This window comes from Zootoca vivipara, chromosome 14, assembly GCF_963506605.1.
Source record: "Zootoca vivipara chromosome 14, rZooViv1.1, whole genome shotgun sequence".
NCBI lineage: Eukaryota > Metazoa > Chordata > Lepidosauria > Squamata > Lacertidae > Zootoca > Zootoca vivipara.
The window spans coordinates 35,152,865-35,175,483 of NC_083289.1; the positions used below are offsets into that span (position 1 = coordinate 35,152,865).

The 22,619-nt window shown below is 44.8% G+C and overlaps 1 protein-coding gene across 3 annotated transcripts in view; it reads left to right on the top strand.

Annotated features, from left to right (window-relative positions):
- The first annotated feature begins 1,954 nt into the window (after positions 1–1,954).
- Positions 1,955–22,619, top strand: part of CFAP70 (cilia and flagella associated protein 70) — a 39,651-nt gene continuing 18,986 nt past the window's right edge. Inside the window, exons 1-12 of one of the 3 annotated variants that reach the window (XM_060282404.1) lie at positions 1,955–2,086; positions 4,076–4,262; positions 6,251–6,349; positions 7,032–7,108; positions 13,968–14,144; positions 15,663–15,845; positions 16,313–16,407; positions 17,663–17,762; positions 18,654–18,803; positions 20,778–20,921; positions 21,608–21,691; positions 22,449–22,540. In XM_060282404.1, coding sequence (XP_060138387.1) covers positions 6,307–6,349; positions 7,032–7,108; positions 13,968–14,144; positions 15,663–15,845; positions 16,313–16,407; positions 17,663–17,762; positions 18,654–18,803; positions 20,778–20,921; positions 21,608–21,691; positions 22,449–22,540 — 1,145 coding nt within the window. In that variant the 5' untranslated portion in view covers positions 1,955–2,086; positions 4,076–4,262; positions 6,251–6,306. Of the gene's footprint in view, positions 2,087–3,000; positions 3,268–4,075; positions 4,263–6,250; positions 6,350–7,031; positions 7,109–13,967; positions 14,145–15,662; positions 15,846–16,312; positions 16,408–17,662; positions 17,763–18,653; positions 18,804–20,777; positions 20,922–21,607; positions 21,692–22,448; positions 22,541–22,619 lie in introns of those variants that run through there. The other 2 variants (XM_060282403.1, XM_035131387.2) reach the window with 2 other exon arrangements.

Here is a 22,619-nt window from a genome sequence, read left to right on the forward strand (position 1 = left end):
GAGGACTCCTTCCAAATGGACAGGAGGGATGGGGGGGGGGGGTTGAACTGAGCTTTCTCAATTGCTCAAAAGTTTGTACGGTACAGTATCAGGATCGTAATGAGCCAGCTGCCCCCAACAGGAAAATAGAGGACACTACAAGAGGCCCACACTCCTCAACTACCACCACCAAACTACTTTTCACAGTTGTGGCTTCCCCATGTGTAGAAGGGGGAAATAATATACACTCGCCTTGTGGGGTTATTGTGAGAAAAGCAAAGGCTGTAATGCTCTATGGACACAGAATCATAGAACTGAAGAGTTGGAAGGGATCCCAAGGGTCATCTAGTCCAACCCCCTGCAATGAAGGAATCACAGCTGAATGATCCCTGACAGATGGTCAATGAAGATCAGCAGTAGGAACTGATGCAAGAGCCCTCGATCGCTCTTTCTCTCTACAAACAGCCTTGTTCAGCAGCATCATGCCCGACATGTTGCTTGCTCAGTCAGACTTGGTGCTTTCCACACCATATATCAAATCCACACCAAACATTTAAAGCACCCAGCTTCCCCCAAAGAATCCCAGGGGACTGTAGTTTGTTAAGGGTGCTGGCTGGGGATTGTAGCTCTTTGAGGGTAAACTACAGTTCCCAGGATTCTTGAGGTGGTGGCGCTTTAAGGATATGTTCTGTACACACCCAGATAATGTTAAGAGCAGGGGAGGAAACATTTTAACCTGAAGAGTCTGTCTGGTCCTGTCTTTTCAAAAGTCCCCATTTATTCCAGGAGTAACTTCAGCAGATAGCATTTAAGAACACAATAAGAATCTTGCTGGACCAGGCCAAATGCCCATGTAGACCAGCACCCTGTTCTCACAGTGGCCATCTGGATCCCTATGAGAAGCCATAGCTTCTTTCCTTGTAAGCAATTTGCACCACCATGTGAGGGATATGCTTCTGCTGTTTCTTCCACTGCTGTCTCTTGGCTGCGTTGAAAATTTAACACTGGCACCTTGTAGTAAAACAGCAGCATATGGCCAATGTGAACTCCTGACTTGCACCCGCTAAATGTTAATATAGAAGGTTTTTTTTAATAGCTGTCAACAAAAGGTTTGGTAGGGGTGGTTTTTTTGGGGGGGGGGAATCATACAGCGATTTAGCTGGGATAGGTGGAGAAACACAAGTGTGTCCAATATTTTTGGTTGCAAGGAAGCACTCATCTGGGCCTCAGAGACTTTCCGAGAACAGAAAGTTATATGCCCTCAGAACATATGAAATGATAAGGAACATGCACTTCGTTTTATTGCACCTCGTCTGATGGTTATAATTCCCTCCAATTATTATTATTCGCAAATTTATTAAAGAAAGCAGGTGTTGAGAAAAGAATAAAAAATGGAGGGAATCCGGGTGTGTGTGGGGGGGGACCCAGAAAAAGTGTCAGCTCACATTGACCATACAATAACCACTGATACCTTCCAAATTAGGTATCCAAACTGCGCTGGCCCTTTTTTTCGGTCTGAAAAAGGGTGTTCCAATGTAGCAGTGGCATTAAGGTCTTCAGTGGGTGGGTATTTCTCTTTCCAGACTCCAAGTATAAGTCTCTTAGCAACCATTACAGCGTGCCAAAACAAAAACAAAAACCACTTGCTAACTCCCTCCAAATCTAGGGTTCTGTGGGCTTCTGCTGCGCCCAGTACAGTAAATGCAACTCTTGTGATGAAGACACCGCTGGTACAACAGACGCGTGCCCGGGCAGGATTATTACTAGGCAGGAAGGGGCTGCGGAACTGCGAAACCCAGCAAGACCCTTCTCTTGCCCTCAACAAACATGGCAGCCGGAAGGTCTCGCGAGGCTTCCCCAGGCGAAGGAACGGAGAAGCGCTCAAGGCGCCCCCGCGTCGCTATGGCAACGAAAGATGCTCCGGCAACCGTCGCTGGGCTCTTCTGCTACCTGCGGGCGGGTGGACAGGTGAGCGCCTCTCATTCCCCGCTCCCCCCGGTTCAGCGCAGGGCCTGAAGGTGTGTTCCTCTACTTTGATTCCCAACCTGCATTCGAAAATTTTCCAGTGAAAGTGAACTTCAGCTTCCCAGGGTTGTATCCATTCAACGTGAGTCCTGCTTAGAGTAGACCTTAATGATGTACTTAATGGTGGCTCAGGTCCATATAGATTTCAGAGGGTCTGCTCTGAGTAGCATAGCTGTCAAGTTCTCCCTTTTTAAGGGAAATTCCCTTAAAGGGAAATTCCCTTATGCTGAATAGGCTTCCTCGAAAGGGAAAACTTGACAGCTATGCTGAGTAGACGGTCAAGATAAGCTGTTTCGTCCAAGAATACTTGCAATGGTTTGCATCACAACTCCCTCGACCACCTTCTCTTAAAAAAGGGGTGTTTGTATGTTTTTTTTAAAAAAAAGAAATCGGTTTAATGTTTGTTTATGTTATTTAACATCCCTTTTTGCACACACAAGCCCTGTAGCAGTAATTGACATTTTGCTGCCTGAGGCAGAACAACAAATGATGTATTTATCACTCATGCCCAAGTGCTTAGTACTCAAGGCCACGCAAGTTATTTTGGCACCTAAAACAGAAAATCTCATAAGTGTGTGTGTGTGGGGGGGATACAACACTATAATAAGTACAAATTAGGGCTGCAATACTGTTACTTGGAAGTAACTTACTGAGATGGCCGTTGGATCACATTGTTGACTTTCAAAAAGGAAGTGATCTGAGAATGTTGGAGACATCGCAGCAATCAGCCTGCAGGGTTATATGGTGCTATATTACTGCATTTTTGTGCTGTATATTTTATTTTATTAGTTTTATATCCCAGCCTTTTCTCCAATGGTACATCCCTCCTCTTTAGCTTCAGAACAACACTGCAAGGTAGGTGACATTCAAAAAAGTTGAGTGGCCCAAGATCACTCTGTGAGTTTCAAGGCTGAGTGGGGATCTTCCTGGTCCTATTCTGACACTCTAGCCATCACATAACACTTTGTCCTATACTACTCTGCATATCCTAGCCTACCTTGCAAGGTTGTTGTTGTTGGAATGGTAAAATTGAGTAGAAACCTAAGTATATCAGTTTGATCCCCTTGGAGGAAAGGCAAGATATAAATAAATGATAGTTCATGTTCCTCTTTCTTTTCTTCTTTTATTTAGCTGTTATAGACACCTCTATTCACCAGCAGATTCTTCCTTCTAATGGCTGCCTCACCTTCCTTTTTGCATCCCGAGGTGCCGGAAAGATTTGCCAAACTAGTGAACATCACAGTGTTAGATGGACACGACTTGGTAAATTTTCCTTTTGAGACAATTTTTATTTATCTTGAGTTCGGTATTTTATTTTGTATAGTACCACCACATTTATTTCATAATATTTATATACCATTTGATTGTAAAACAAAAGAAAACATCAAGACAGTTTAAATAAAGAATGAAATAATAAAATTATCAGTAAAAAATAACAGTTAAAAACAACAATTTAAAACATTTTTTCAAAAAAATTAAACTCACTGATAAGGTCCAAATCAGATTAAAGCACATATCGGCGTTCCAGGTGTCTAGATTGGCTTGCCTAAACAAAAGCGCTTTTAGCAAGTGCCAAAAAGAGTGAAGAAGTCAATTGGCAGGGAGTTCCAAAGTGTAGGTGCTCTCTTCCACACTCTATCAGTATTATTAGGTGCACATAAATGAAATATAAAACAAGTCATGCTCAGAAGTTTAAAGCTAAAGACAAGACCCCTCAGATTAGGGTGGCAAAGAAAGACACATGCTTATATTTCTCTCTGATGTTTTTGAATCTCAAATTTGGTCTACCTTTCAAGTTAGATCTAGAACAGGGGTGGTGGTCCCCCACCCTCTTTGGGGGGGTATCCATACATAGCCTCTTTCCCTGGACTTCTCCAACCCCCCTTGAGTGTTTTTGCCTTGCTGGAATGTGTCCTTAAAGTGAGATAATTACTCTTGCTTGCTTAAATGGATGGAGAGAGGCATAGAGGCATGTGGAGAAGAAGGAGTGTGTGATCTTGTTCAGGTAGTGTGATACTTGAATCTGTCCCATACAAAAATGACTAAGTGACACCATCTTCCTGTTTGATAGAAAGGTGTCAAAGGAGATGGACCAGTTACCTTTGTGCGTGCCGAATACAATGGCATCGTCCTTGGTGACTCTGCAAAAGTGGAAAGTTCAGCAGAAGGAACTGCGAAATATAATTTCACTACCACCTTTGACTGCCAGCCTGAAGGGCCACACAGCCTGGATGACATTGCACACAAACCTTTGCTATGTGAGTAACAGTGTTCCTCCCTTCCTTGTTTCCCCATTTTAAATACATGCTTTTGAATTGACAGTCACTTAGTCATTTAGAAATTGGGAAAGAAGAGATTGGTTTTGTTCTTTGATTATTTCAAGGGAAACATTGTATCCTGTGCATATTTCATCCACTAGAACAGGCATCCCCAAACTTCGGCCCTCCAGATGTTTTGGACTACAATTCCCATCCTCCCCGACCACTGGTCCTGTTAGCTAGGGATCATGGACGTTGTAGGCCAAAACATCTGGAGGGCCGCAGTTTGGGGATGCCTGCACTAGAACAATAATCTTAATAATTTGATTGGCCACTGTGAGAACAGAGTGCTAGACTTGATGGGCCACTGGCCTGATCAGCAAGCTCTTTTTATGTTCTTAGAATCTTTATAGCAACCAGAGCTCTTTTTCAGCCAGAACTTGCTGGAACTCAGTTCTGCCACCTCTCAGGTGGGTGCCATTGCCATTATGAGAGAACAAAGGAGGCACTCGTGGTGAGTTCTGATACCTCTTTTTCTAGAAAAATAGCACTGATAGCAATGAGAGAAGTAGGGCTTGCCAAATACCATCTAGTAAGTTTGTGAGTGAGATGAATTTTGAACTTTAGGTTTTGTAGCTCCCATGTCGCACTATTTCTGTATTTTTAAAGTTTTATTAATCCAACCTTGGTTATAGCTCATGGTTTATAGAGAGAGAGCTAAACCATGAGCCCAGGTACAGACAATTTGGTAAGTCAAACTGTGACTTACTGCAGTGAAGCACCAATACATTAAGCATAGCTGCCAAGTTATCCCTTTTTTAAAGGGATTTTCCCTTATGCTGAATAGGCTTCCTCGCGAGAAAAGGGAAAACTTGGCAGCTATGACATTAAGGGAAGAGCAGAGTGGCTGGGATCTTCTCTCCAGGATCCCACACGTTTGCACCAAGTCATGGCCTGGCTTAGCAATGCTTGAAAACATGGGCCATGATTACAAAGCTGGCTTGTTTCAGTTAACTATAGTTGAGATTAAACACATATTGTAAAAACAGACAGCACCTCTGTAGGGAGCAACCCCCCCCTCATCAGGTCGAGTTCCTCGCCAAGCAGTAAGTCAAGCACAGGATCAGATTACAAGAGCCAGGGAACAGAAAGGGAGAACCAAGGCTCTGACAGCATCAGAGAGCCCTTGCTCCAAGGGGAGGGAGAGAGAGCAGTGGAAGAAGGGACCGGCAGACAGTCAGCCGGAAGGCCATTCCCCCCCCCCCCACGCTGGAATTGAGGCAAACGGCTCCCCGTCGGAGCAGGGGGAGGCGCTTCGGAGTTCCCAGGCTGTTATGTTGGGCGCGAAACAGAAAGCAAACATTGCGAGATTCTGACTCAGACTGAGGCAGACATGATTTATGGACACTTCGCACTGTAAATAATATGCACCAATAAAAACATCTGAAAGACAAGCAGATGTGGAGGGTCGTTCCTCAAGAGTAGCCACAACAACCCCTGACAACCTCCCTCAGTGATCTATCCCTTCAACATGGTCAGGGTATCGTAATGCAACTCACGCCTGCTCATTTTCTTGATATTGGTCTGAATGATTTCTCCAAAATGTGATGCTTTTGAAATTATGGACAGGATCCCTGTTTGGACAGCTAAGTGGGAGATGCAGGGCTGAGTTACTTAGATATGTAATTTTTCAATGGCCAAATTACAGGATGGGTTTTGATTTTTGTGCCTGGCTCGGGGAACCCCTGGAACCTGGAAAGGCATGCCAGAGAGAGTTAAACTAGGGTTATTCAAATGATCAGGATCAGTAGTTTTCTGAGCATCCCTAGGATTTCTGAGAAGCCTAATGATTCTTGAGAATATCTTCAGTGAGATGATGGTAGGGGGTAGCAGCCATTTTTAAAAGAGCAAGCATCCCAATTCCATACTGCTGGGTGCATCACAGATGTTTAAGGAATGTTATCAGATCTTATGCTTGGTATTCCCAGTCACTGTGACAGAAGTCTTACCAAAGGAGAAGAAGCAGAAGGAAGAGAAGACCATTATGCTTGGTCAAGCTGTGATGGACCTTCTACCTTTACTGGAAGGTTGGTGATAGAATTAATCCTTGGTTTGCTTTATCCCTTTCCCTGGAATGCACACTATGGAAGTTATACAGTGGTCTAGTTAGCACTTAACACTAAGCCATGGCTTGCTTAGTTTAAACTTGGCTTGTTTGATTGTTCAAACTCAGTCCTATAGCTTGACCAAGAGCAGCTGGTGTGGTAGGTGGGTCGGTGGGTCTGGACAGGGTGGTGTGGTGTGGTGGTTGAGGTCCGGCTGTGTGAGCAGGCTGGTGGAGCCAATCTGGTGCTGTTACTGGTGCACATGCACAACCCTACGCTTGCCCCCCCCCCACTGGCATACCCCATACAGGTAACTGGCTGTTGGCAGGAGGGCAGCTCCACATCTCTGCCCTACCGCACTGACTACTCCAGAGCTTAACTATGCTTGGTTTGTTCCCAACAACCCATGATCACACGCCATGGTTTGTTGGCAACTTACAAACCATGGCTTGTTCTAGCTTTGGCTTGTTATTACCTATGAACCCATCTTGGTTTGTTAACTATGGCTCATTTGCCTGCTCCATCCCAGATTCTTGCCAACCTACAGAGCAGCGTGGCAAGAGCAGCTGCGTTCCCTGGTGCTCTCCTGAAAAACTTCCTTTTAACACTGCTTGACCACACCTTTTGTGATTCCCCTCCAAAAATTCTTTCTCTTTCTCTGCAGGACTCTGTGAATTTAGTGCAACACTTCCACTATACCCTGTGCTTGGCTCTCCCCTGGAGACCCGGCCAGATGCCAAGGTATTTATTATTATTATTATTATTATTATTATTATTATTATTATTATTATTTTAAAGAGGCATTTCTTCAAAGGAACTGTATGCAGCAACATAACTTCAATATCTCTGGCTTCAAAATATTGGTGGTTAGCACTTCAATCCTAACACACATTATTTTATTTAAATTGTTTCTATCCTGCCTTTTTGCCTGGCTATATGTTTCCAGCTGAAACTTAATATATACCGTGTTTCTCATATTATAAGTCATGTCTTATATTTTTTTTTACTCAAGAAAATAAGCCTATGGCTTATTTTCGGGGGTGTCTTATTTTTTGCCGAGCCCCGACTGAGCAGGAGCTGGCAAAGGCAGCAGCCCGCCGCCGGCTTGGAGCTCGAGCCGGCAAAGGCAGCAGCGGCGCTTTGCCGAGCTCCACCGAATCGGGTGAGAATTGCGTTCGTACCCCTGCCTTGCAGCCTCCGACCCTTCACCCAGGGCTTGGAGCTCGGCAAAGCGCCGCTGCTGCCTTTGCCGGCTCGAGCTCCAAGCCGGCGGCGGGCTGCTGCCTTTGCTGGTTTTCGCTCCGTTGGGGGGGGGAGCAGGAAGTCGCTCGCAACTTTCCGGATCCCTCCCCGCCGGTCTCCTCCTCCTTCCCGCTGCGCCTCCCCTTTCTGGGTTTCTCGGCGGCACCTCCTTCTCCTCTTCCGACGCTGGCTGGCGGCTTTGTGCTGGAATGCCACATGCGCAGCTTTCAGGTACCGGTAGACGAGGACGCGGGTCGGGGGTGGGGATGCACGTGTGAACGCCCTGGGTGAAGGGTTGGAGGCTGCAAGGCAGGGGTACGAACGCAATTCTCACCCGATTCGGTGGAGCTCGGCAAAGCGCCGCTGCTGCCTTTGCCGGCTCGAGCTCCAAGCCGGCGGCGGGCTGCTGCCTTTGCCAGCTCCCGCTCAGTCGGGGCTAGGCAAAGCGCGCACTGCTGCCCTTGCTGGGTCCCGCTGGGTCGGGACTTAGAATCATAGAATCATAGAATCATAGAGTTGGAAGAGACCACAAGGGCCATCCAGTCCAACCCCCTGCCAAGCAGGAAACACCATCAAAGCATTCCTGACAGATGGCTGTCAAGCCTCTGCTTAAAGACCTCCAAAGAAGGAGACTCCACCACACTCCTTGGCAGCAAATTCCACTGCCGAACAGCTCTTACTGTCAGGAAGTTCTTCCTAATGTTTAGGTGGAATTTTCTTTCTTGTAGTTTGAATCCGTTGCTCCGTGTCCGCTTCTCTGGAGCAGCAGAAAACAACCGTTCTCCCTCCTCTATATGACATCCTTTTATATATTTGAACATGGTTATCATATCCCCCCTTAACCTTCTCTTCTCCAGGCTAAACATACCCAGCTCCCTAAGCCGTTCCTCATAAGGCATCGTTTCCAGGCCTTTGACCATTTTGGTTGCCCTCTTCTGGACACGTTCCAGCTTATCAGTATCCTTCTTGAACTGTGGTGCCCAGAACTGGACACAATACTCCAGGTGAGGTCTGACCAGAGCAGAATACAGTGGTACTATTACTTCCCTTGATCTAGATGCTATACTCCTATTGATGCAGCCCAGAATTGCATTGGCTTTTTTAGCTGCTGCATCACACTGCTGACTCATGTCAAGTTTGTGGTCAACCAAAACTCCTAGATCCTTTTCACATGTACTGCTCTCAAGCCAGGTGTCTCCCATCCTGTATTTGTGCCTTTCATTTTTTTTGCCCAAGTGTAGTACTTTACATTTCTCCTTGTTAAAATTCATCTTGTTTGCTTTGGCCCAGTTGTCTAATCTGTTAAGGTCATTCTGAAGTGTGATCCTGTCCTCTGGGGTGTTAGCCACCCCTCCCAATTTGGTGTCATCTGCAAACTTGCTCAGGATTCCCTCAAGCCCATCATCCAAGTCATTGATAAAGATGTTGAACAAGACTGGGCCCAAGACAGAACCCTGTGGCACCCCACTAGTCACTACTCTCCAGGATGAGGAGGAGCCATTGATGAGCACCCTTTGGGTTCGGTCAGTAAGCCAGCTACAAATCCACTGAATGGTAGCATTGTCTAGCCCACATTTTACCAGCTTCTTTACAAGAATACCATGGGGCACTTTGTCAAAGGCCTTGCTGAAATCAAGATAGGCTACATCCACAGCGTTCCCTTCATCTACCAGGCTTGTAATTCTGTCAAAAAATGAGATCAGATTAGTCTGACATGACTTATTTTTTAGGAACCCATGCTGACTTTTAGTGATCACAGAGTTTCTTTCTAGGTGCTCACAGACTGTTTGCTTAATGATCTGCTCTAGAATCTTTCCTGGTATTGATGTCAGGCTGACTGGGCGGTAATTGTTTGGGTCCTCTCTTTTCCCCTTTTTGAAAATAGGGACAACATTTGCCCTCCTCCAGTCTGCTGGAACTTCGCCTGTTCTCCAGGAATTTTCAAAGATTATTGCCAGTGGTTCTGAAATCACCTCTGCCAGTTCTTTTAATACTCTTGGATGTAGTTCATCTGGCCCTGGAGACTTGAATACATCTAAACTAGCCAAGTATTCTTGTACTACCTCCTTACTTATTCTGGGCTGTGTTTCCCCTGCTGAATCATCTGCTCCATATTCTTCAGGTCGGGCGTTTTTTTCTTTCTTGGAGAAGACTGAGGCAAAGAAGGCATTGAGGAGTTCTGCCCTTTCTCTGTCCCCTGTTTGCATTTCACCATCTTCTCCTCTGAGTGACCCCACTGTTTCCTTGTTTTTCCTTTTGCTACGGACATACCCATAAAAGCCCTTTTTGTTGCTTTTAACCTCTCTGGCGAGCCTGAGTTCATTCTGTGCTTTAGCTTTTCTGACTTTGTCTCTACACGTGCTGGCTATATGTTTGAATTCCTCTCTGGAGATTTCCCCCCTTTTCCATTTTTTGTACATATCCCTTTTAAATCTTAACTCAGTCAAAAGTTCTTTAGATAGCCAGCCTGGCTTCTTTAGGCACCTTCCATGTTTCCGTCTCATTGGTATTGCCTGAAGTTGTGCTTTTAATATCTCCCTTTTAACAAACTCCCAACCATCATGAACTCCCTTCCCTTTTAGTATTACTGTCCATGGGATTTCACCCAGCGTTTCCCTAAGTTTTCTGAAGTCGGCTTTCTTAAAGTCTAGAATTTGGACCTTAGTATGCTTGGTTGCTCCTTTCCGCTGGATAATAAACTCCAGAAGAGCATGGCCACTCCCACCTAATGATCCTGCCACTTCTACCCCACTAACCAAGTCATCACTATTGGTTAGGACCAGATCTAAAATGGCTGATCCTCTTGTTGCTTCTCCCACTTTCTGGACAATGAAGTTGTCTGCAAGGCCAGTGAGGAATCTGTTCGACCTTATGCTCTTGGCTGAGTTTGACATCCAACAAATATCAGGATAGTTGAAATCCCCCATTACTACTATCTCACTTCCTTTGGAATGCTTGGCCATCTGTTCCAGGAAGGCATCATCTGTGTCCTCAGTTTGGCTTGGGGATCTATAGTAAACTCCCACAATGAGATCACTGTTGTTTTTCTCTCCCTTAATTTTGACCCAGATACTCTCAATTTGGCTTTGAAGTTTTAAATCCTGGATCTCTTCACAGGTATACATATCCCTAACATATAAAGCTACTCCTCCTCCTTTCCTGTTTGGTCTATTTCTCTTAAATAGATTGTATCCCTCTATTACTACATTCCAGTCATGAGACTCATCCCACCAGGTTTCAGTGATGCCTATTATGTCATATTTAGTTTGCTGTACCAAGAGCTCAAGTTCATCTTGTTTATTTCCCATGCTCTGTGCATTAGTATACAGACATTGAAGACCGTTGATCATTCCCCCATGTCTCTTATTTAAGGATATTTTCGTCCCACCACTAGGTCTGCATGCTGCTTGCTCCATTTGGTCCTTGACATTCGGATGATCATCTTCAGCATTTGATAGACTCCTACCTTCAGGACCACTGTCTCCCTCCCCCACATAAGTCAGTTTAAAGCCCTCCTGATGAGGTTTTTGAGTTTCGTGGCAAAAACATTCCTCCCAACTTTTGTGAGGTGCAGTCCATCACTTGCCAGAAGTCCATCTTCAAGAAACTGCAGACCGTGATCTAGGAATCCAAACCGTTCCTGTTTGCACCATTTGCGAAGCCAGTTGTTCACTTCCCCTATTTTTCCCTCTCTCCCTGGGCCATGTCGTTCAACTGGGAGGACAGAAGAGATGACAATTTGTGCATCTAATTGCTTCAACTTCCTGCCCAGAGCCTCATAATCATTTTTGATCTTCTGTAAGCTATGGCTTGCAGTGTCATTGGTTCCCACATGCACCAAAAGGAAGGGGTATTTGTCGGTGGGTTTTATGATTCCTTGCAGCCGTTCTGTTACATCTTTGATCTTGGCCCCAGGTAGACAGCACACCTCTCGAGACATCTTGTCAGGCCCACAGATTACTGCTTCTGTACCCCTCAGTAGGGAATCCCCAATCACCACTACTCGCCTCTTCATAGGCTTGGTTGGGATTCTTCCATGTGCTGTCCCTTCCAAGGTTACCTGCATATTCCCAGAGGACTGACTTGGTTGCTCGTCTTCATATTCCTCATCAACTGTGATGAGGGAGAGATCCTCAGGTGGAGTCTGTTTCTCGTCTTCCATGAGCACTTCAAAACGGTTGTGTAATTCTAAGCACTCAGAGCGATCCCTGGGCCTTCTACTTCTATGAGTCACGTTCCTCCATACATCTGGCTGCTGTGTTGGGGAACTGACCTCCTCCTCAGGGAGATCCCCTGTCTCATCCTTGGTGCAGACAGTGTGCTCTGCTGCATCCAAGAAAAGCTCCAGCTCTTTAATTCTCTGGAGCGTAGATACACGCCCCTGAAGCTGCTGCACCTTCTCTTCCAGAAGGGCAACCTTGTTTTCTAGTAGGGCAACCAACTTGCAATTGTTGCAGGTGTAGCTACCCACATCCTTTGGCAAGAAAACAAACATTGCACAGGAATTGCAGGTGACAATGCTTGTTCCCTCCACCTCCATCTTGAAAACCTTGAGGTCAAGGGGGAAAGAGGAAGAGGCCTAGGTCCCCCCTAACAAACGTGTGAGACTTGCTGCCCTAGATCAAAAAGATGGTTCAATAGTCACCCAAATCCAAGAGGCAGCAGCCCTAGAAAACCAGCACAAGCACACAAACAAGTAAGAAAACAGATAAGCACACAAACTTACTCACACACAGCCCCAAAAGACAAAGCCACAAAACCTACAGAGTGTCTCCCAAGCTCAGCTCACCTTCTGCTCCAGACTTGGCGCGGCGTGCCCTGCCATACCGTACCAGCATGTCTTATTTTCGGGGTATGCCTTATATTTCGCCAGGTCTGGAAAATCCTGCCATGCCTTATTTTTTAGGGATGCCTTAAAATATGAGAAACACGGTAATAAACATAAGGTTTTCTTTTTAAACGTAAGACAGTTGACTGAAAAATATACTCTGTTCCATCTGCTTCTCTCCAAGGGTTGTTTAGTGAAGTGTGGAAATCCACACACCCCCAACCCCCTATTTCGTTTTTGTGCCTGAAATAAACACCTCCTCATTATTTATTTGCTTATTAGTGTGTGTGCAGTGCTCATCATTCAAAGCATTTTTATCCAGCTTTAAAGCAAAAATATTTTTAAAATTACTCGCAGATTGTCTTACAAAAGTGTCAGTGACAAGTAAGGATGGGGAGAAATTTGGTTCAGTTCACAGTTAAAGGAGGATCTACCTAATTTGCACTTGCTGAAACAATATGCAAACTGAAACACAGCCATCCTTCAAATTAACACTTCTCTGAATTCTGCAGTGCATTGACCAACTAAATAATGTGTACAATAATGATATACTACAGTAAAGTGTACATACAAATGCATATATTGCTAAAAACTAATGCACAAGAATGCATTATATTATGGGAAACAGTTTTGCAAAAATGTGTATATTTGGGGAAACTGCATAGAAAAATGTATTACAAAAAAATTCCACTCAAATGCTGAGGAGGACCTGTATTTGTTTTAAATTCCAAGCTGGTGTGGAGAACTGAACTTAAGACTTCGAAAATGAGAACTGAGAGATTTCACCATCCCTATTGATAAGATAGTCCCTGCCCCCAAGCTCACAGTCTAAGACACAACACAAAAGGAAAAGGAACTTAGAGACAGGAGGGGGGGGAAGCAAACTAATGTGTTGTTTCTTAGCTGAATTATTGCCCAGAAATCTCTTGGGCAAACTGGATTGTCTGCAGCTCCTGCCTTGGAAGCATGGGCTGGTTCATCCATGAACCCTCATCATGGGTGGGCTACAGGAACCCCCACAATGACTGTCTTTGGCACCAGCCCATAGCTGCCAAGTTTTCCCTTTTCTCGCGAGGAAGCCTATTCAGCATAAGGGAATTTCCCTTTAAAAAAAAGGGAGAACTTGGCAGCTATGCACCAGCCACCTCTCAAGATTCCTTCTCCCGAGTCAGGGAATAGACCCAACAATCTCTCTCCACATTCATTTTCCTCAGTTTCTGGCTAGGTGGAGTTTGAAGTGGGTGGGAGGGAAATGTCCTAATGACTGGATTTAGCAGAGAGACCTGACCCAGCTGGATCACACTAATCTAAAAATGAAGCAACGTGACTGTTTTCTGCTCAGCTGTTTTCTAAGGATTTTATTGACGCCACTGACTTAAAACAGATACAACCATCATTCCATCTTTCTAATGAACTCTTAAAATCCCTGGGATCCCCTGAGGAACACCATGGCAATTTGAACTCGCATAAAAGCAATATATGTACAAGTTTATAGTGCCGGCATACCCCAAACCTGATCTTGTTTTGTAGTGTGTCATCAACGTAACAGTATCTGTGCAGGAGAGTCTGCTCTCCCTATGGCAGTTGTCCGAGGGCAATCTCCTTAGAGTGACTGTGGAAGGTGTTTATTCAGTCCCTGAATCGTTCCTGCCCACTGGACCCCCACAGAACTATATGATCGGTTTGCATGTGCCTGCTGTTGGCGAGGTGAGTCCTGCTCGGATCCTGAACTCTTGTCTTCGCTGTGCTCTTGCTCATGCTTCTCTTGCTGTAGTCACAGGGTGCTGTGATTGGGGTGACTAGTTAGTAATAGCCAATAAGACCTCCGTTGGCAGCTGAAGCTTCCAGGAGGCTGGAGAAGGGGATTCAGCATCACTCTCCCACCCCCACCCCGCAGTTCCCTTTTGCTGCTGTTAGTCTCCTCTGAGGAGCAATGGGAGAGCCAGCTGTCAGTCTTCTAGTCTGGTGAGAAGACCAATCTCCTCTGAACTGTATTTAAGCCTGGCTTCCGAGGCTTCTTAGAATAAGACCCACACCATCACTAGAATTTTATTGCCTGTTAAGTTTCTCTCTTTTTTGCTTTGTACATGAGTACATATATTAATTATTTTGTAATAATTGAATTTATTCTCTGTCTACTAAATCATTGATTTTTTTGCTTCCTTTGTATTTATATAATGTTTTATAAACCTTTTCCCCCGCAATCTCCACCCTGCAATGTTGTGTATTTGATAATCAATGGATGTCCATTGTAAGCTGCTTTGGGCACCGCTTACTGTGAAAAGGTGGCATATAAATGAAGTAAATCAATTAACTGAGGTAAAAACCAGAGCCTTCTCACTCCAGTTGTAAGAGACTAGATTTTTAATTAGTTACATAATTGATTCTATAATTAATTATGATAGTTTCGGGCATCGTGGATGGCAAGATGAACAATGTAGGTTTTGGGGGAAGATGAACTGTAGCAGAACAGACACAGGACAGGAGCAGAGAATCGGATGGAAATCATTGTCTCCTTACATCCATATGCATGGTACACTTCATGCAGAGTGCAGTACACTTAACACATAGTACTGTACCTTCCCTGCCCTTCAGCGTTTGTTCCCTAAGATGGCTGCCTTGCTCTGCCTAATGAATCCAGATCCACACACCACATGATAGACGCGGAGGTGGCAAACCATCCCCTGCCTCTGCCCCTGGAATTGTTGTGTGGTCTTCAGCAAGTCACTGGCTCGTTCCTTGAGCAAGCCTCAGGTTTAATGGTGGTCCCCTGTTTGGAATTGGAGGGCAAGAGCAAGTCATAGTTTGTCACAATGGATGTGATGGTAGGCTGTGATATACTGTGAAGCAGGAACTCAGAGGGGGAATTGGAGTCTGTGAGAGATGAAGAGTCAGGGAGGAGGGAGAATGTGAGTCTGATGTTGGGGTTTTGTGTTAGAAACACACTGAGCCACTGTTTTTCCACCTCCCTTGTAAAATTTGGAAAATAGTGGCCTGTCTCATACGAGCTATTTGGGGATGCCACAGTGGAAACTTAAAAGGCACTTTGCAAATTAAAAGACCTATATAAATGATTCTTAGTTCTCCCTTTTGTAACTATATTGGGGTGTTTATTAGGGTGCGTCTGTACCCCATTTGTATCCACACCACTCTATACTATACTGTATATGTGTGTGTGTTACTTTGCTGATTACTTGAATCCTTTATCCTTTATGATCCTTCCAGAAAGAATGCCCCTTCCTGTTCAAGAATGGAGTATTGAAGTTTGGTGGTGAGAAAGAACCACTACCCCGGCCCAAAAAGTGGCCGGTCACCAACATCTTAGCACCAGGAGGGCAGAATATCCCAGACTCCTTTATCGTTGGTGGTGCTTACGAGGAGGAGGATGGAGAGCTGAACACACCGGAGGTGGGACAGAGCTGGGACAGAATATAATCAGAGTAGCTATTTAGAATCTTAAAAATGTGATAATTGCTGGGATAAGTCAGGCCAGTGCCTAGTTTTTCCTGAAACCTTGTCTTTTGGTACTGGAGAGCCAATAGAGAGTGTAATAGCTGAAAATGAATGCGATGACTTACACTTGTAAGTCTAATGGGCAAAACAAGCATAGGAAGCGTCAGAAGGATGGTGTTCGGAGGGAAGCATCTTCCAAGATATGTTTGCTTCCACTCATCTACTATTTTCCACACTAGAATGTACTTTGCCCATTCTGTCCCATCCCCCCCCCAAAAAAAATGTTTCTAGTGCCACCATTGAAAATAAATGCTAATTTATATAGTGACTGAAATGAGGGTTTCCTGCTGCAGAATTTATCGTTTTCTTTACATGCTGATTTCTAGAGCTTCTAAATGGTTCTTTTCTTCCTTTCTTTTTAGGATAGAGATCTCAGGATCCAGGGAGAAACTATTAAAAAACGGATTATGTGGGACTTGGAAAGGCGCTGCTACTTAGATCCTCTTGCTGTGCTCTGGTGAGAAAACACAGGGCTTTCTCCATGGGCTCATAACTTACATAGAGTGGCCCAAAGGAACTAGATGAGGCCTGCTGCAATATAGTGGCTAATAGCAAAGAACTGACAATCTTGTGGGAGAGAACTTCAGACACTATTGGGTGGCTGAGATCTGACTGGCCTTGACCTACTGTACAAAGGTTATTATGACAGTTACTGAGATAAAGCTCTATATCTATGCTAAGTAAGTGTTAAGGGAAGGGCCAGAGCCCAGTGGCAGAGCATCTTCTTTGCATGCAGAAGGTCCCTGGCAGGTTCAATACCCGAGCATCTCCAAGTAGCGCTGGAAGAGACTTCCTGCCTGAAACCTGCTGCCAGTCAGCATAGACAAAACAGAACTGGAAGGAGCAATGGTTTTACTCGGCAAAAGGCAGCTTCCTACATACCTGTGTGCATCTATGGCTTGGTTTGCAGTGGTGTCTGTGGCATATCAGATTATTAGTATTGGTATCATAACATTTATATCTTGCCTTTGCTTCAAGGAATTCAAGGAATTAAGCACAGCCCCCTCACCCCATTTTATCTTCATAACAACCTTGTGGGGTAGGTTAGGCGGAGAGAGAAAGTGACCAGCCCAAGGTCACCCACTGAACTTCTGGGGAGGGCTGTAGGAATATAAACCTGGGTTTCCCCCATTCCTAGTCCTAAATAGGCAACTGTACTGGCTGCCAGTGACTGCAGGGGTGCAAACAACCCATGCATTTTGCAAAGCAAATAGGAATAAGCATAATGGTGAGAAAGTGAAATGTAACTTGAATTTCTGTTCCTGAACAGAAAGTGGCAATTGCTCTGTGTCTGCTTCTCTGTGATGCAAACCCTCTGCACCTGGCATTAGCAGTGAGAGTGGCAACAAAATTTAGAGCCAAACCAGAAGTGTCAGTCAGGACTCCATTACTTGGCTGTGACTGCTGGCTGAAACACATGTTTTCTTAGCAAAGATGTATGGTATGGCCACATTTCAGCTGTGTTCATACAAAATGGTGGCCATTTTGTTCATTGATACAAAATACTACAGTAATTGGTGTTTCATCTTCATTATATTCCATATTTTCCTCCCAACAGCTTTGTGAGGTAGATTAGGCTGACAGATGGTAACTTCAGGGGCAAGTGGGAATGTGAACCCCAGTCTCCCAAATCCTGGTCCAGCACTCTAACCATTACATCACACTGGTCTAGAATAATTACTGTTTTCTGCCTGTCTTTCTCTATGCCACAGTTTTCGAAAGCGGATTGCAGATTGTCGGTACTGGCCTGTGGAGATCACCAGAGTGCCTATAATCACTTCCACCAAAACAAAAGGTGGAAAAGGAGACAAGGTAAAGTACCTGTTATGCTTAAGCAAGAAAGGTGAGGACAGGTGGGTGCTTAAATGTTGCCTTGATTCATTTGCTGGAGGTATTTTGCCTGGGGAAAATCTGCAGCTTAATGAAGAAGTTCAGCCTTCCAGAGGAGAGTCAGTCATGAACCAAGTGTGGACTTTGGTTGGCATTAATGGAGGCAGAATGTGTGTGTATTAGAGACCTGAATCATGTATACACATTATTATTCTTTTATATTTTGCATTACCCAGAGAAACACAAAAGGGTTTCAAAGCAAAAGAAGAGCATTCGTATAATTGAAAGTGTTTAATCATACTGGTAGAGCCCTCAGGGATGTTGTGAGCCATTGCCCCATCTCTTTTGTTGTTACTTGCCTGGATGTGTTCTTGAGACAAAAATGAGCTCTGATTGTTGATCAGTTGGTTTTTCTTTATTACCCATGCTAGAGGCTGATTGCTTTTTTGTTCCTTGTCTCAGGGAGGCTCAGCTGGAAGTTCCTTTCTTTGCCAGGACTTCATACCATAGTGCTGCCTAAAACCTTTTCTTGAAAGCAAGGCCTTGTCCCACTTGCTTGGGCTTTCACCCAGCATACATTCGAGAGCACTTATACCCATCTGCCCTATGATTATCTCCGAGATCATTTTGATCACTTGCCTCCTGTTATGAACTCCCTTCCTTGCAGACTCTCCAAAGTCCAAACCTGAGCACCTTTCACAAGCCCTGTGAGGCTTGCATATTTCAGGATGACTGAGTCACCAAATGATGGGAAAAGTTCTGGGAATTTGCTGAAATGTTCTTCTGTTTTGTTGCTGCGATTCTGTTCCCTCTTTGCTTTGCCTGCTTGCTGTGAGCTTTCAGGACTATAAATCTCAGTTTTTCAATTTCCAGGGAGGAGGAGGTGGCGGAGGAGAAGAAGAGCAGATTTCATTTCACGGTGTGGCTTACATCAACGTAGTGCCTTTGCTCTATCCAGGGGTGAAGCGGATCCGGGGTGCATTCCGGGTCTACCCTTATCTTGACAATGAGGTGTTTGAAAAGGTAAGAACCTGCACTAAGTGGCCTGCCATTCACTTGATGCTCTTGTCATGGGTCTCAGCAAGTGAGGTGAGTCTCCCATGCCTGAGCAGGAGAAAAGAGGAAAGGCTTGAGCCTATCCCAGGATATATCTTGATGGAGCCAGGAATACAAGGCCGAAGACAGATGCAATATTTCAAATATTTAAGGCACTAAGATTATGGAGTTGCAAACATACCCCCCAAAAAAAACCTATGTAAGAATTGTTGTTTAGTCGTTTAGTAGTGTCCAACTCTTCATGACCCCATGGACCAGAGCACACCAGGCATTCCTGTCTTCCACTGCCTCCCGCAGTTTGGTCAAACTCATGTTAGTACGGTAGCTTCGAGAACACTGTCCAACCATCTCGTCCTCTGTCATCCCATTCTCCTTGTGCCCTCCATCTTTTGCAACATCAGGGTCTATTCCAGGGAGTCTTCTCTTCTCATGAGGTGGCCAAAGTATTGGAGCCTCAGCTTCAGTATCTGTCCTTCCAGTGAGCACTCAGGGCTGATTTCCTTCAGAATGGATAGGTTTGATCTTCTTGCAGTCCATGGGACTCTCAAGAGTCTCCTCCAGCACCATATGTTAGAATATCTGGTCTAAAAGGGGAAGACAAGAGTCAACTGGTTGCCTGGGAGCAGTTACTGCATGCCATAGGCAAACAGGAGAAGTGGCTGTTTATAAGCCTGTAATATTGAAAGAGGAATTGCAGTGAGTTCTTCACCCATGGTGTGAGACCAGCTTCTGCAAAGACACTAAGTCAATCTTCAGTCCTGTCAGTCTTCCTTCCGTTTTTTGAAAGCTCCTTGTCTATGTCCACATGTTAAGCCTTCCCATTATTTTTAAAAGGGAACATTTTCAGACAGTAGCCAAACTCTCTCAGGGACTGCAGTGGAGAGGAGTGGTATCTTGCTGGTGTTGTGTGCATTAGCTGATGGGTGTGTGTGTGGCTTGAACAAAATACAGACAGTAGGCCCCTTCCCTGTGAGTCCCTCTTTTTCCTCACCACTGTTCCTATTGCCCATTTGCTTTCCTCTTCGTTTGGACCCAGCCTGCGTCACCACACTGAGGGAGAAGGGCAGGCATGTTGAGGTCAGTTCTCCTTGGCTCCTTTTTGCTGCTCAGCTGCTTCCCGAGGGCAGATGATACTCAACTACTGTATCAGTCTGAATATAGGTCACACTTTCCCTCCAGATCTTATATAAAACCTGCGTGTGTCTTATTACCATGCTCATATAGGTAGAGAAGCCATAATTTTAGGGGAGGGGGCAGCTTATATTCAAATCAATATGATATCATCTTGAGCAAGTTGTTTATCATCTTCTATAGAACAATACATGTGTAAAACACTCACCCAATCTTTCTCTCATACAGGATTATCATACCGGTAGTCAAATAATAGTGATAAATCAAATGTTTCACTGTGATTTAATATATAACTGTAAGAGCTTAGAATCTGATTTAAATATAATCCCTCACATTTCAAATTGAAAAGCAGCTCTTGACAGAAGGTGTCGGGGGCTGCAACAAAATGTTGCAGTATGGAGTGCTCCTGTTGAGAAATTTGTCAGTCAGCCATGTCTTCTTATAGGATGCTCCATGCCATTCTTTCCCACCTCAGTTTTCCTTATCTGCCTCTCTCCAGTGGTTGCTTATCATTCCACACACCTTGAGCACACTAAGTACCTATTTGACTGGGAGGTTTTTTGACAGGGCAGGGATGTTTTGTTGCCTTAGTTCAGGTGTGGGGAACTTTTGGCCCTCCAGATGTTGCTGAACAACAACCGGCCAGGCAAGATGGGAGCTGCAGCCCAACAACATCTGGAGGGCACTGGGTTGGCAAAGGTTGCATCAGCACCACGGGAAAACGCACATGGCTGAAGTTCAGCATTTAAAGTACACTTTGGTTTGCTGTGAGTTGCCTTGTTATCCTTTGTTCCTTCTCTCTTGTTTCAGACGAAGTGTCTCTTCAGTCTTTTCCGAGACATCGGCCATCAAGCAGCCATGAATAAAATAGGGCTGCTCACCCCACATACCAAAGGTATCCTTGGGAAGACCGCAAAGGAAGACAAGCCCCCTAAAGAGGTCATAATGAGAAAGGTGAATGTGGAGAGGAAGTCCTGGTGAAATTCCTGATGAGTTTGAAACAAAAAAATTACTTGGCAAGGAGGGCAAACAGCAACGAGGGGATTGTGCTTTGCATAACAAGAGCTGGGAATCTTTGGCCCTCCGGATGAAGCGGAACTTTGCATCAGCTTCAGCAAGGATGTTCAGTGGCTAGGTATGATGGCAGTTGTTGTTCAGCAACATCTGGAGAACCAAAGTTCCCACCTGGAAGCCTCCTGTATAACCACTGTAAATGCCACATCCCAAAATGACTGTGGAATCATGGATAATGAATGGTGAGAACACCCCATGACTGTTCCTGAGGGTCAAGTCAAAGCACCACCAGGCCTGTTACAGCTGTGGTGTTTTCTTTGGGCTGTGGTGGCCCATAGCAGAGTGCCCTGTGGTGGGCTCCTCAGACAGTGGCAGTGGGCATTAGCTGCAACGCTGAAGTTGAGACAGCTGGCTGGCTCTATCCACTATTTAGTTTTCTTACATTGCCTCAGGGAAATGCTTTGAGGTCCTTAATTTGGAATGTGGGACTGCAGATAGGCTGTAGGTCACATGGCTACCATAGTTCTGGCTTTGGGGAACAGAAAGCCAGAAGCTGATTGGATAGAAGCTTCCCACGTAGCAGCTGTGCTAAATCTGATGTAGCAATCATTGTTATTTTTTACAAGGCATCTAATATTGCAAGAAGGGACACATCTGATACCACAATAATAGAAGCGGCTGTATCTATATGCCAGAACATTGAAGGACAGGTAAATATATTCCTTAAGTGGATGATCGGGAAATTGTGTATTTTAAAAGCTGGGACTCGGGTCTGTGTCATGTGAAACCCGTGGATTAATAAGGGAGTGCCTCTCAACTACGGGTGTGTCTGTGACATGTAGCGGGTTTGCTGACATGTAATATCATGCTATAGTTTGGCATTGCACAAACAAACCCTGTGCTCACACTTTTCTTCTTTCCCTTTCTCCTGTGTGCTCCATTTTAATTAGTTACTTTGTTTTTCTTAGAAACCGTAACTTGCCATGACACATGAACAACAGTTTGAGTACAGGCCTCATTCATGCAACACTATCACCATGGTTTGGTGTTAACATTTTAACCAAACCACATGAAACAGGATTGAAGAATTAGGAGGGGAGTATATTTCTGTATATTTGGTTAGTAAGATAGTATATTATATTTGGCCATTTTACAGTAGAAGCTGCCTGTGCACTGTTAGCGGATAACTCACCTAAAGCTAGCAGGAAGGGCACAGCAGGTGTTGATCAGAATTAGAATCACTGACGGACTCATCTGCTGAATGCAACGTGAAGGCAGAGAAACCGTTAATGTAAAGCCTATGGTGGCCAGAATGCTCGTTCCTATTAGGAATTCCCATCCTCCACTTCCTCTTTTGCACTGGCTGGTATATGGTGTGAGAGAGATGCAAACTGTTTAATCTTCATCTATGAAAATGCTCTTAAGATCTTAAGACTGAGAAAGTTTCAACCTGCTTTGTCTTTTCAGCAATATATCGAAAGCGGGACGTTTATTGTGATAGAGTTTGCGCTGGACAAACCTTTGGTGCCCAAGCGTTTGCCAGAGGAGCTCGCCAACCGGTGCGCATGGGCAATGATCTGGGGAGGGAGGGATGTCAAGGAACACTTTCCATAATATTTATCATGTATCCTAAAGTGC